This window comes from Bombina bombina, chromosome 4 (assembly GCF_027579735.1).
Source record: "Bombina bombina isolate aBomBom1 chromosome 4, aBomBom1.pri, whole genome shotgun sequence".
NCBI classification, from domain to species: domain Eukaryota; kingdom Metazoa; phylum Chordata; class Amphibia; order Anura; family Bombinatoridae; genus Bombina; species Bombina bombina.
In genome coordinates, this window is record NC_069502.1 from 1168809855 (window position 1) to 1168823327 (window position 13473).

General features: G+C 36.5%; 1 protein-coding gene across 2 annotated transcripts in view; it reads left to right on the plus strand.

Moving 5' to 3' along the window:
• LOC128658135 (calpain-13-like) overlaps nt 1-13473 on the plus strand; it is a 278722-nt gene that overhangs the window by 198653 nt on the left and 66596 nt on the right. For both annotated transcript variants that reach the window (XM_053712635.1, XM_053712634.1), the window contains exons 10-12: nt 2945-3030; nt 12352-12426; nt 12704-12864. In XM_053712635.1, the coding sequence (XP_053568610.1) occupies nt 2945-3030; nt 12352-12426; nt 12704-12864 (322 nt within the window). The remainder of the gene's footprint in view (nt 1-2944; nt 3031-12351; nt 12427-12703; nt 12865-13473) is intronic.

Here is a 13473-nt window from a genome sequence, read left to right on the forward strand (position 1 = left end):
TTCCTCGGTAACACCCTCCAAGTACCCTCTTGACTCACGGTACAGTACATTGTATCTGTTTGTGGCACCAATTTGTTACGAATTCTAGCCGTAATGCTACAATATTGATGCTCATTTGCACACGGTCATCTACACTGAGATTATATTTCTGGACTTGGTGCTTGTTTTTATTAATAATCCTTGCTTTTATGATTATTATCAGTGTTATGCCATACATTTAAGATTATGATTGTTTTTTAACATTTATTTACATCCTATTAATTGTTAGCTGCTATTTGCAAATATTTGCACGGACTACTGATTTTTTATCCAAGGGAGACGTCCCTACCGCTAATTTCTATATATGTTTTTATGTAATTTGTCTATTTCATTTAATAAATTTAAATATCTTTTAATGTGGTGTGTATACTTTTAGCTTGATAGCGCACTTTCTCTATCTTGAGGCTTAGGCTTCATTATTGGTCACAATATCATTGCGACAGATGCAACTACGATTACCAGAATGATGGGAATTACATGTGAAGGGAGAAGGGAACAGCTCATGATTCAAAGGAAACCACATCATCTGGGAAACATGGTGGAGGCTGTGTTATGGTACGCACATGTATTACTGCTAATGGAACAAACAAGCAGCAACTTAATACTGCTGCAGTAAAGGCCTGGCAAACAAAGTACTGTGAAGGAGGAAACCCAGAGTTTGGTGATATCTATGGGTTATTGACTTCCGGGAGTCAATCACTGCAAAGTATTTTCAACCAAGTATTCAGAATAATTTATTCTTATAATTATTTATGATTATTTTGTTTTGTCCTATTAATTTTGAACCCCTGAAAATGAAGGGACTATTTATGAAAATTGCTGTCATTTCTAACGGTACATACAATATTTATTTAATAAAATAGTGATAGTTTCTGAGCCATGACATGTGGGATTTAAGTCCAGTCCTACAGGAGTACTGGACTTAAATACCTCAAGTGATGGCTCGTGGACTCTCTCCATCATCAAATAAATTAATTTATCAGGTAAGCATAATTTTTATTTTAAAACCTCTTGAATTAAAGCTGAAAGTCTACACTTCAGTCACATCTGGATTTCTTCATTTCAATCCATTGTGGTGGTGGTGTACAGAGCTACAATTATGAAAATTGTGTCACTGTCAAAATAAGGACCTATCTGTATAGTAATGTAATAAAAAAGAAAACTAATTCATAGCATAAACTAAACATAGAATACCATGCTAAAATTAAGCTGTAATAATGAACTCTAAATAATGATTGCTATTATAACAGTTTATGAAGTATAAATCTTTATGAGAATAAAAATGAAAGTACTCTATAGCATGTGATAAACATTTATAAAAATGAACTCACATTCTCATTTTTGCAATAAATTATTTGTGTGTTACTATATACACATTTGGATTTAATATCTGATCACATTTCATCCATATACTACAATTTTATTTGCACGTTTTATTGTTCTTATGCCTTTTATTTGTATTTCTTTATTTGTGATGTATTTACATTTACCATATATTTTGACCTTTATTTAATATCTCTTTAAGAAACCCTTTAGTACCCTGTTGACATGATAGAAAAAGCTTTTAGAATGTTACTATGTGGATACAAGCTTATACAGCATTAAAACAGTCCAGTTCCAAAAGATTTTCTTTTAAGGCCCCACCTCCTTAATTTAGATTTAAACTCTGTAGGGGTAAAATTCCCATGCACATACCAAATAGACAGAGTTCAAATCATGTCATCCCTCCTTCACAAAAACTCTGCTGTCCACCACCAATACTACATAATACCTTATCCCCAAGATGATGTCATTGTCCGGGCATCAAAAATATCCCACGATTTCCCAACTGGCCTGAAGCTTGGAGGTTCTGAACTCGTTAGTTCAGCAAAGGTACGAAAACTCGGAGTGCTGATTGACGCTGGACTATCTTTTAAACAGCAGATTTCCTCCGTAATAAAATCTGCCTACTTTCATCTGAAAAACATAGCCAGGATACAACACTTAATTCCACCGGATGATATGCCAACATTAATCCATGCATTTGTATCCTCTAGGCTAGATTACTGCAATGCACTTTACTTGGGCCTCCCAAAAAAAGAACTCCATCGCCTTCAGACAGTACAAAACGCAGCAGCAAGACTATTGACCAATCAAACTCGCTCCTGCCACATAACACCTGTTCTCCACTCCCTGCATTGGCTTCCAATTAAATGGCGAACATATTTTAAAATTGGCCTGCTGACCTTCAAAGCCTTAAACAACCAAGGCCCACAGTACCTGAAAGAGCTCCTGACACTCTACATCCCATCCCGTTCACTTAGGTCAGCCAACACATCCCTCCTCTCAGTGCCAAGAATAAGGACAAACTCAGGCTCCAGAGCATTCTGCCACGCTGCGCCTACTTTCTGGAACTCTTTACCGTGCGCAATCAGAGAGGCACAATCCTTACAGACTTTTAAAAAAAAGCTAAAGACCCACATCTTCCATCAGGCATTCAGTCCACTTATCTGACCTTCAGAAACTCCTAACTTTTATGTCTTATGTTGGTACAGTATATTTGTAAAGTGCTTTGAGTCTCACAGGGAGAAAAGCGCTATATAAATCGCAAATTATTATTATTATAAATTATTATTGTCTTAGGAACATACAAAAATAAGTAAAAAAAAACACATTTGACTGAACTTTTGTGTATTAAAAATGGAATGTTTAGTTATGTTTCTGATGCTAAATAAATGAAACAGAAAGAAAGTATTAGATTAACTTAATTTGAGAAATTTGTGTGATTTTGAAGCAAAACAAAAATGTCCTATGTAAAAGGTTTTTCAACTTTAAACCAGTGGTTTATTCTCAAACAAGCCTTCCATAGACTTATCTTTGAAGCTAACCTTACCATAGAAAGCTTTAATAAGATTTCTCTTTGCAGATTTTTTTCAGGAATAAAACGGAAAACTTAATACGACTATGGAACCCATGGGGCAAAGGAGAATGGCTTGGCCGCTGGAATGACAGGTAGACATTAATAATCATGTAATAAAAAAAACAATGGTGTTACAATCATTACAAATTGGTTTATTATTTTTTATATTCCTGCACAATGAATATTTAAAAAAAAAAGTACAGTAAAACTGTTTGGACCCAGATGGTTCAAGACAATGAGGCCTATTTATGAAAGGATATTTGTCAAATATCTACAGCTACATTAAAAAAGATCAGGCCCTACATTGTACAACTGAAACATTTTTAGATTAATTAGAATTTAGTGCCATAAAAAAGCCACAATTAATTACTTATGTATGAACCAATTGTTCTGCATTTTTTATTAACTCAAAAGTAAATGTAAACCTTAAAGGGACGTGAAACCCAAAGTTTTTCTTTCATGATTCAGGCAGAGCATGCTATTTTAAACAACTTTCTAATTTACTTCTATTATCAAATTGTCTTCATTCATTGGTTTCTTTTGTTGGCACTATATGACAGCAGTTTTGAAAGAATGCTGTTCATTTGCAGAGCACTAGATGACAGCAATATTTCAAGCAATTTCAAGTCACAGCAAGTACCGTAGCGCTTTGCTGCCATATGGGAGAAAACACAGGTCCGCATCTTTTCAATGTTAGCACTGTATCTACCTGTTCTATAAAAAAGTAGGGTGCCGGATAACCCCACCTCCTTCTGAAGCGTCAACTGCACTGAAACCAGCTTTAAGCTGGCATTACCTACCCTCAGGATGTGTTTATTTTTACGCCTGGTTTTACTTTGTAGCCAATAAACTTCATTAAAACTTTTTTTAAGCACTTTGTCTAAGACAAATCTTCATTGAAGTTGCTGAGTGCGGATCTCTGGTGCTGTTTTCTATATCCTACCATGTAGTAATACAGACCCCTACCTAGGTATCTCTCCAACAAAGAATACACTTGGAACAAACCAGTTTAGAGAATATAAATAAATGTAAAACTTTTTTAAAATTGTATGCTCTGTCCTAATCACAAAATAAAGTTGTGTGGTTTTAAAACCCTTCAAAGAGACTTTGTACACAACATTTTTCTCCCCTTTAATGTGTTCTCAATGGTCCATTTACCTTTATTTGTTATTTGAAATAGCTACTTTTGCCTGTTTTTTCCCCAAAAGATGAGTAACAAAATCATTCAAACTCAAGCCATAGTTAGCATATAAATGCCTAAAATAGCAGATAACATTAGCACGGCTGCTTACTTGCAGGCTCAGCCCATTGGTATGGGTATGTCCTGGATCTCAACAGGGGATTATTTTAATGGGCAAAATCAGCAATTTCAAATACACAAATAAACATAAATAATTTCCCAAAGATATAATACTCTTCAGTAGTTATAACAAGTCTTCTGGAACACATTAAGGAGAAATACATTTTATATTACAGTTCCCCTTTCACATTTACAAGATACCTGATATATGATAGAGCTACCTTTCTTACTTTAAAAAAACATTTTACAGTCATTGCTGGGGCAAAGTCTTGCAAAACTTGGGGAACCTGTTATTTTCCCTCTAGAGCCACTAGACTTGACCTAAAGGTTAATCCTTTAAACATGAATAATATGTGTGTAAATAAGCTCTGTTGCAACCTTTTAAGACACCTTTAGATTTCTTCAATAGCACAGTAATTAAATGGAACTTTGAAACGCAAACAGAAAACATAGTATGAAAGTCTATAAATAAGATGACTTCAGGTAGTGTTGTTTATTTTTATGTCATTTATTATGACGAGCGCTGCACAATGATAGTACAACCTAAAGTAATAAATAATGAACTGCTATATAGAATAGAAATAATTGCATCACTACGGGGTCGATTTATGAAGCTGCTCCTTAACTCGTCGGCCAACTCTGAGGTTGCGGACAGCAATCAGCCCGATTGAATATGATCGAGTTGATTGACATCCTTGGCCGCGAATCTGCAGGGGGCAGCATTGCACCAGCAGTTCACAAGAACTGCTGGGGTGCAATGATAAATGGCGACAGTATATGCTGTCAGCATTTATCGATGTGTGGCGGACATGATTCGCTATAGCGGATCATGTCTGTCCGCGCCATGATAAATTTACCCCTACATATGATCTCACTCCAGACATTTTTTTCAGTATATTAAAAGGCAATGTTCTTTTTTACCAATATATACGTTTATTAATGTGTTGACAAGAATGATGGCTACAGATGATAAAATAAAAAATGTTTCATGTGTAAACCAATAATTTTGAATGATATAAAGATAACAAATAACTGCCCTTTATAACTTAAAGGGACATGAAACTCAAAATGTATCTTTCATGATTCAGAAAGAGCGTGCTTAAAACAGCCTTCACAAGTCAATAAGTAAACCATATGTGTGGTATTACAATTGATAAAAGATAGTATATAGTATATTTGTTACCTCAGATATAAAATTAGAACTTTTTATAACAGTCACAAGTTTTGCATCTCCTTCCTTGATATTTAAAAAAATCCCTTTTCTTTATCAACCAATGTCTACATGAAACACTTGGCAAAAATGACAGAGACATGCAATAACCAATAGTTTTTTCCTTTTGTTGAAACAAATTACACCCCATTTGTGTTATTTTTCTTAATATAGAATCTATGTAAAAGATTGGTATTGATTCTAATAATATTACATACTGTTATATTGTAAACTACAAGGGGTAACAAACACTGGGGCGTTCTCATTTGTATCTCTAGTATTAATTTTGTAGCTAAGCAACTTACTCCAGGGAATTTTATTTACCACATCATGAGTTTTGTACAGTAGATTTCCAATATCTCCTCCTCCTTTAAACAATTTGTAATCTCAGTTGCACTTCTTTGAAAATCAATATCTCTTGTGCAATTCCCTTTTGCCCTAATATATTGTCCTTTGGGTATATCCCTAAGGACATGTTTTGGATTTCCTTTCGTAGGTCAGATAAAGTATACATTTTAAAACACCTTTCCAATTTAATTATCAATTTTGCTTCATTCTCTTGGTATCCTATGCTGAAGAAACAGCAATGCACTACTGGGAGCTAGCTTAACACATTGTTAAGATAATGACCAAAGTCATATATGTGCAGCCACCAATTAGCAGCTAGCTCCCACCTCTTGAGCCTACAAAGACCTTTATTGTATATTGTGGGTCACCAGTACAAGCAACATTTCAGATCTCTAATCCTTAATCATGCTTAATCAACAACAGGTAATACACAAATTTATACCCCTGCATTAATAATGTCAACCTATCAAAGATAAGCTACGTACACACCCTCTAGTGTACCAACAGAGTATTACAAATAAAAATGTAAAAATACAGTTACCTATATTTTCTTTTTACCAAAATTACTAAAATAATTTACACATATTTACATATTCCATATAATTATGACATACTGATTAATATATACTAATACATTCCTAAAAGAAAATTACAAAAATACAGAATAATCTAGTTCTTTATTCATTCCTATTGGTTGCATGAAATTCAATTTACTGTATATATCCAAAATGCCTCTTTTTTCTTTAACAAAAGCTCTCTATCACCCCCTCTGCTTGGATAAGAAACCATTTCTATAACCTGGAAATGGAGTTGACTGATAACATACTGCCGGCAACACTGTACAAACTCTACCAGGTAAACAACAAATTTACTAGAGCACTTCACACATCCCCTAGTTTCAAACACCTCAGCCGAGGTAGCGGAAACAAAAGTTGTGGATATGTGAACATGGTCACATGATTAGCAGACTTTTTTTCCACACCTAAAGGTGCCCTTGAAGTGTAACCAAGAGCTTTGGGGCTGATTGCTTTTTAACAAACTGGGAGATAGGATATTTCTCAATGTCAGGCTGCGTTTGTAGATAAATTGACATCCGTCCATAATTGAACTACGTAATTTGGAGTCTCCTCTAAGAATAGGAAGATTCCTCCTTATAATGTCACAGACTTTATAGTACTGGTTGGAATATGATGTAATAAATAAAGGCTTCTGCCTGTTCTTTTTTTCTTCTTTCCCTGACACATTTGTTGTTCTCTCTTTCTTGGATACCAATAGTTGAGCTCTCTCTATTGGCTGTACTTCCTTCTTAACTCTGTTAATCACCTTCCTGGGGTAGTCTCTTGCCAATAGGCGATCAGCCAGTAACTTACTCTCTCTCTGAAAGTCCTCATCAAGGGTACAGTTTCGTCTCACTCGTAAAAACTTTCCCTTGACAATTCCCTTAAATACATGCCCAGGGTGATTACTCTGGGCATGTAATAGTGAATTGCCTGATATAGGCTTTCTGTACAAGGATGAATTGATCTTACCTTCCAGAGGATCTGCAGTAAGGGTGACATCAAGGCAATGAATGGTAGTCTTATGCCATTCAAATGTGAATTTTAAACCCACCTGATTACCATTCAGGTAGTTAACAAATTCCTGGGCTTCAGACAACCCTGATGACCATACTATCAGCAGGTCATCAATGAATCTCATATATCTGACCAGTTTAGATGAAAAGGTGTTGCTATCTCCATAGACGTGGAACCACTCCCACCACCCCAGGAAGAGGTTGGCGTAGGAGGGGGCAAACTTAGCCCCCATCACGGTTCCACGCCTCTGGAGATAGCATACATCAGGGTTTGAAAAAATTGTGATTGAGCAAAAAGTCTATTACCCGAAGGACATAATCCTTATGCTCATCTGAATACCCAGTACATCTATCTAGAAAAAATGTAGTCGCCTCTATACCAATCTCGTGGGATATTGAGGAATATAGGGAGACCACATTGATGGTTATCCAACTATACTCCTGTTTCCACACTATTTTTTCCAACTTTGATAGTGCGTGGGTAGTATCTCTCAGATAACTGGGTAATTTATGTACCAGTGGCTGTAAAAATTGGTCCACCCATTTGGATAGGGGCTCTAACAACGAGCCTATTCCTGCCACTATAGGTCTACCCCTGACATCTGAGAGATTTTTGTGGACCTTTGGGAGATGGTGGAAGATGGGCATTATTGGATTATCCACAAGAAGACAATCAAAAGTCTTCCTGTCAATAATGCCCATCTCCAAACCATCATCCAAAAGGTCCTTGAGTAATCTCTGATATTGTGTAGTAGGATCTCTCACCAGTGTAATGTAGGCTTCAGGATCTTGGAGTTGCCTTTTTTAAGCGTGAAGTGACTATTATTTTCCCCAGGTGCTGCTATCATTGGATTTGAACTGGTCTCCACGGATTGATTATTTACCATGTACTATGAATGAACAGCTTAGCATACAAGGGTCTTTAAACGAACAGGTCACTATAATAAGGTGTTTTGAGAGGGTTTAAAGTTACCCCAAACTATTTCCTTACAGTTTTAAGTGACCTTGTGTTCCTTGTGGTTTTTTATCACTCTGTATGCTAAGACAAGTATTTGTACATTTACCCTCCACACACACTAACTACAAACCGTTAACATGCCCTCACAATAGCTCCTCTGCTATCTATTACCTATACCACTGCTCTTGGTTACTTTCTTTGTGCAGACTCCGGTACATTGTTGTTCTACTGATTATTTAGTTATTAAATAGTTAATAACTATTTATTAACTATTCTACCTAGTTAAAATAAATACAAACTTGCCTGTAAAATAAAAATAAACCCTAAGCTAGCTACAATGTATCTATTAGTTATATTGTAGCTAGCTTAGGGTTTATTTTAAAGGTAAGTATTTAGTTTTAAATTGGAATTATTTAGTTAATGATAGTAATTTTTATTTAGATTTATTTTAATTATATTAAAGTTAGGGGGTGTTAGGGTTAGGGTTAGACTTATATTTAGGGGTTAATAAATTTAATATAGTGGCGGCGACATTGGGGGCGGCAGATTAGGGGTTAATAAATGTAGGTATGTGGCGGCGATGTTAGGCACAGCAAACTAGGGGTTAATAATATTTAACTAGTGTTTGCAATACGGGAGTGCGGCGGTTTTGGGGTTAATATGTTTATTATAGTGGCGGCGACGTTGGGGGTGGCAGATTAGGGGTTAATAAGTGTAGGTAGGTTGCGGCGACATTGGGGGCAGGAGATTAGGGGTAATAAATATAATGTAAGTGTCGGCGATGTTGGGGGCAGCAGATTAGGGGTTAGTAAGTATAATGTAGGTGTCGGCGATGTCCGGAGCGGCAGATTCAGGGTTAATAAATATAATGTAGGTGTCAGCGATATCGGGGGCGGCAGATTAGGGGTTAATAAGTGTAAGATTAGGGGTGTTTAGACTCGGGGTTCATGTTAGGGTGTTAGGTGTAAACATAAAATGTGTTTCCCCATAGGAATCAATGGGGCTGCGTTTCTGAGCTTTACACTTTTTTGGCAGGTGTTAGACTTTTTTTCAGCTGGCTCTCCCCATTTATGTCTATGGGGAAATCGTGCACGAGCACGTACAACCAGCTCACCGCTGACTTAAGCCCGCCTATTGCTGGTATTGGAGTGCAGTATGGAGCACAATTTTGCTTTACGTTCACTTCTTGCCTTTTAACGCCGGGTTTGTAAAAACCTGTAATACCAGTGCTGTAGGCAAGTGAGCGGCGACAATAACGTGCAAGTTAGTACCGCATAGCTCATAACGCAAAGCTCGTAATCTGGCCGCTAGTTTTTAAATTTTGATAGGTTGACATTATTAGTGCAGGGGTGTAAATTTGTGTATTACCTGTTGCTGATAAGCATAATTAAAGATTAGAGATCCGAAATGTTGCTTGTACTGGTGACCCACAATATACAATAAAGGTCTCTTTAGCCTAAGGAGTGCTGCTGGTTGTTGACTTTGGAATTGGGGGATATTGTAGTGTCCTGGATTCAGCATGCACTCACACAGGCAGGTGCTGTGCTTTTTCTGTGATTATAAAATGCCTTGCAAAAGTATTCACCCCCCTTGGCATTTTTCATGTTTTGTTGCCTCACAACCTGGAATTAACATGGATTGTTTGAGGATTTGCATCATTTAATTTACAGAACATGCCCACAACTTTGAAGATGTTTGTTTTTTTATTTATTGTGAAGCAAACAACAAATGGGATAAAATAACAGAAAAAAGTAAATGTGCATAACTATTCACCCCCCTGAAGTCAATACTTTGTAGAGCCACCTTTTGGGGCAATCACACCTCCAATTCACTTTGGATAGGTCTCTATGAGCTTGCCACATCTTACCACTGGGATTTTTGCCCATTCCTCCTTGCAAAACTGCTCCAGCTCCTTCAAGTTGGATGGTTTGCGCTTGTGAACAGCAATCTTTAAGTCTGACCACAGATTTTCTATTGGATTGAGGTCTGGGCTTTGACTAGGCCATTCCAACACATTTACATGTTTCCCCTTAAACCACTCAAGTGTTGCTTTAGCAGTGTGTTTGGGGTCATTGTCCTGCTGGAAGCTGAACCTCCATCCTAGCCTCAAATCACGCACAGAGTGGTACAGGTTTTGCTCAAGAATATCCCTGTATTTAGCACCATCCATCTTTCCCTCAACTCTGACCAGTTTCCCAGTCCCGGCTGCTGAAAAACATCCCCACAGCATGATGCTGCCACCACCATGTTTCACTGTGGGGATGGTGTTCTTTGGGTGATTTGATGTGTTGGGTTTGTGCCAGACATAGCTTTTTCTTTGATGGACGAAAAGTTCAATTTTAGGCTCATCAGACCAGAGCACCTTCCTCCATACATTTTTGGAGACTCCCACATGCCTTTTCGCAAACTCAAAACGTGCCATTTGGTTATGATAGATTTGATGGTGCTCCTGGGGATCATCAAAGATTTGGATATTTTTTTATAACCTAACCCTGACTTGTACTTCTCAACAACATTGTCCCTTACTTGTTTGGAGAGTTCCTTGGTCTTCATGGCAGTGTTTGGTTAGTGGTGCCTCTTGCTTAGGTGTTGCAGCCTCTGGGGCCTTTCAAAAAAGGTGTGTATATGTAACGACAGATCATGTGACACTTAGATTGCACACAGGTGGATATAATGTCACTTATTATGTGACTTCTGAAGGTAATTGGTTGCACCAGAGCTGTCTATGGGCTTCATAACAAAGGGGGTGAATACATACGCACATGCCAATTTTCTGTTTTCTATTTCTAATAAATAGTTTTATGTATATATTTTTCTCATTTCACTTTACCAACTTAGACTATTGTGTTCTAATCCATCACATAAAATTCAGATTAATAAAATACTTTTGCAAGGCATTGTATGTTTCAACAAAAGATACTAAGAGAACTAAGCAAATTAGATAAGAGAACTAAATTGGAAAGTTGTTTAAAATTGTATGATGTATCTGAATCATGAAGGAAATTGTTTGGGTTCTATGTCCCTTAAATCTATTCAGCACAACAAATATCCAAGTTCATGCAGTCTTATAACCTGAAAAAATGAAAGCTGCGCCACATGAAAACCAGAGCGCTAATCTACAAATGCAGCTGCACTTCGCACTTCATCAACATGTCTTCAGCACTAGCACTATCACCTGCTATGGTCCTGTGGCAGCGTCTCCACCAAAAACACCACAAACTTCACTTAGCCTCTGCAGCCAGGGTATGAGAACACAATATCTAATATAAATAAAATATAAAGGTTTACTGGAAACACTTTAAAAACTTTACAATCCAAGTGAGGATAATCAAAATTTTAAAAACAGAAGAGGGACAACGCCTCCTACCCAGACAAGTAGTATGGCCAGTGGCGGTTCTAGAGCGCTGAAAATCACCCCCAATCTTCTGTTTTGCACACTCATTGGGCTAAGGAGGAGGGTAAAAAAGATAAAAATTACTACTTCCTATCACTGTATATTTAGCAAGTCACATCTTACACCTGTCTAACCACATCCTTAGACCACCTGGCTCTTCCCTCAGAACACATGAGACTACACCTCCCCTTGCCTTAACCCAGATCATGGAACACTTGTAACTAAGCCTCCACCCACCCTGTCCCCACCAGTGGAACACCTGCCACAAAAACCAATGTGTTTGTCACCCTATAATAAGGTTTCAGAAATGGCCACTGAGTGTGGCAAGCCAGGAAGGCCAAAAAAAGGATGTGTTTTTTTTCATCTGTCAAAAAGCAGGCTTTGTTGATGATACCTAAACTATACACTTGAATTTATAGAAATAGAATCCATCCTGAAAACAATATATGGCTTATAGAAGTATATATTCTATATAAATATGAAACCAGGTACATCATAAACCTTCTGGAAAAATCAGTTTACCTCAGATTCTTTGTTTCATTTTCAGAAAACTGATAAAGTTTATGATAGTTGATATGCCAACTTTTAGATCTTTTATGTCATGAAAATTAAACCTTGGTTCTCTTCTAGTTGGCCAGGATGGAAGGAAGTTAGCCATCAAGAAAGAGTAAAGCTATGCGAAAAGAAAGAAGATGGACAGTTTTGGTAACTCACCATCCTTGTCTTTTCATTGTATTTTACTTTGTATTAAAGGACATAGCATTATAAGGTACATATTCATGCTTCAAATAAAGCATATAATTAAAATAAATATTTCTGTTGTCAAATGTGGCTCTTTTGCTTTATATTTGTTCTTAAAACTCCTCTACATGAGAGGATATCTAGGTATGCTTTTAAGCATTTTAAATTGATGGAAACAGTGGGTCTTTTGTGCTTTCATAATGTTTTGTTTGTTCTTCTTCTTAAATGTTTCTGTTACTAGGATGTCATGGGAAGATTTTGCGAGGGAATTTTCCGTACTCATTATTTGCAGCCATTATCCAGATTTCTTGGACTGGGGAGATCAATCAAAAAAATGGTACCGAACTGTATTCCGGAACATCTGGCCTGAAGAAAGCCACTCTGCTGGTGGTTTTATGGGAGGTAATTCTTTTAGGATCATTTTACTATTTTGTTAAAACTTAAAAAAAATCCTTTAATAATAACCATGAAAAACTATGCAGCAATTTTCTATTATTCTAATATATTTTTTATTCTAATTATCTTTGTTACTTTATTTTCATTATCTCCCATTACATGTCTGCATTGTATTGTAAAAATAAAAGATACAAGAAAAAAAACATAGTTAGATCAAACATTACATTTTGCAAGTCTGTCATTTATTATTTTCAAAATCATAAATAGAATAGTTTTGCCATTCTAAATGAAACAATTAGGATTCAGATAGAGCATGCAATTTTAAACAACTTTCAAATCTACTTATTTTATCAAGTTTATTTGTTGAAAAGCATACCTAGGTATGCTCATGAGCAGCAGTGTACTCATTGGAGCTAGCTGGTGATTGATGACTGCACATATATCCTTTTTGTTGTTGGCTCTTTCCCAATGTGCTCAGCTAGCTCACAGTAGTGCATTGCTTTTCCTGTACCTATTCATTAACTAAGGACACCAAGAGGACATAGCATATATAATAATATAGGTACATTGGAAATCTGTTTGGCATAATCTGAATCATTAATATTAAATGTTTAC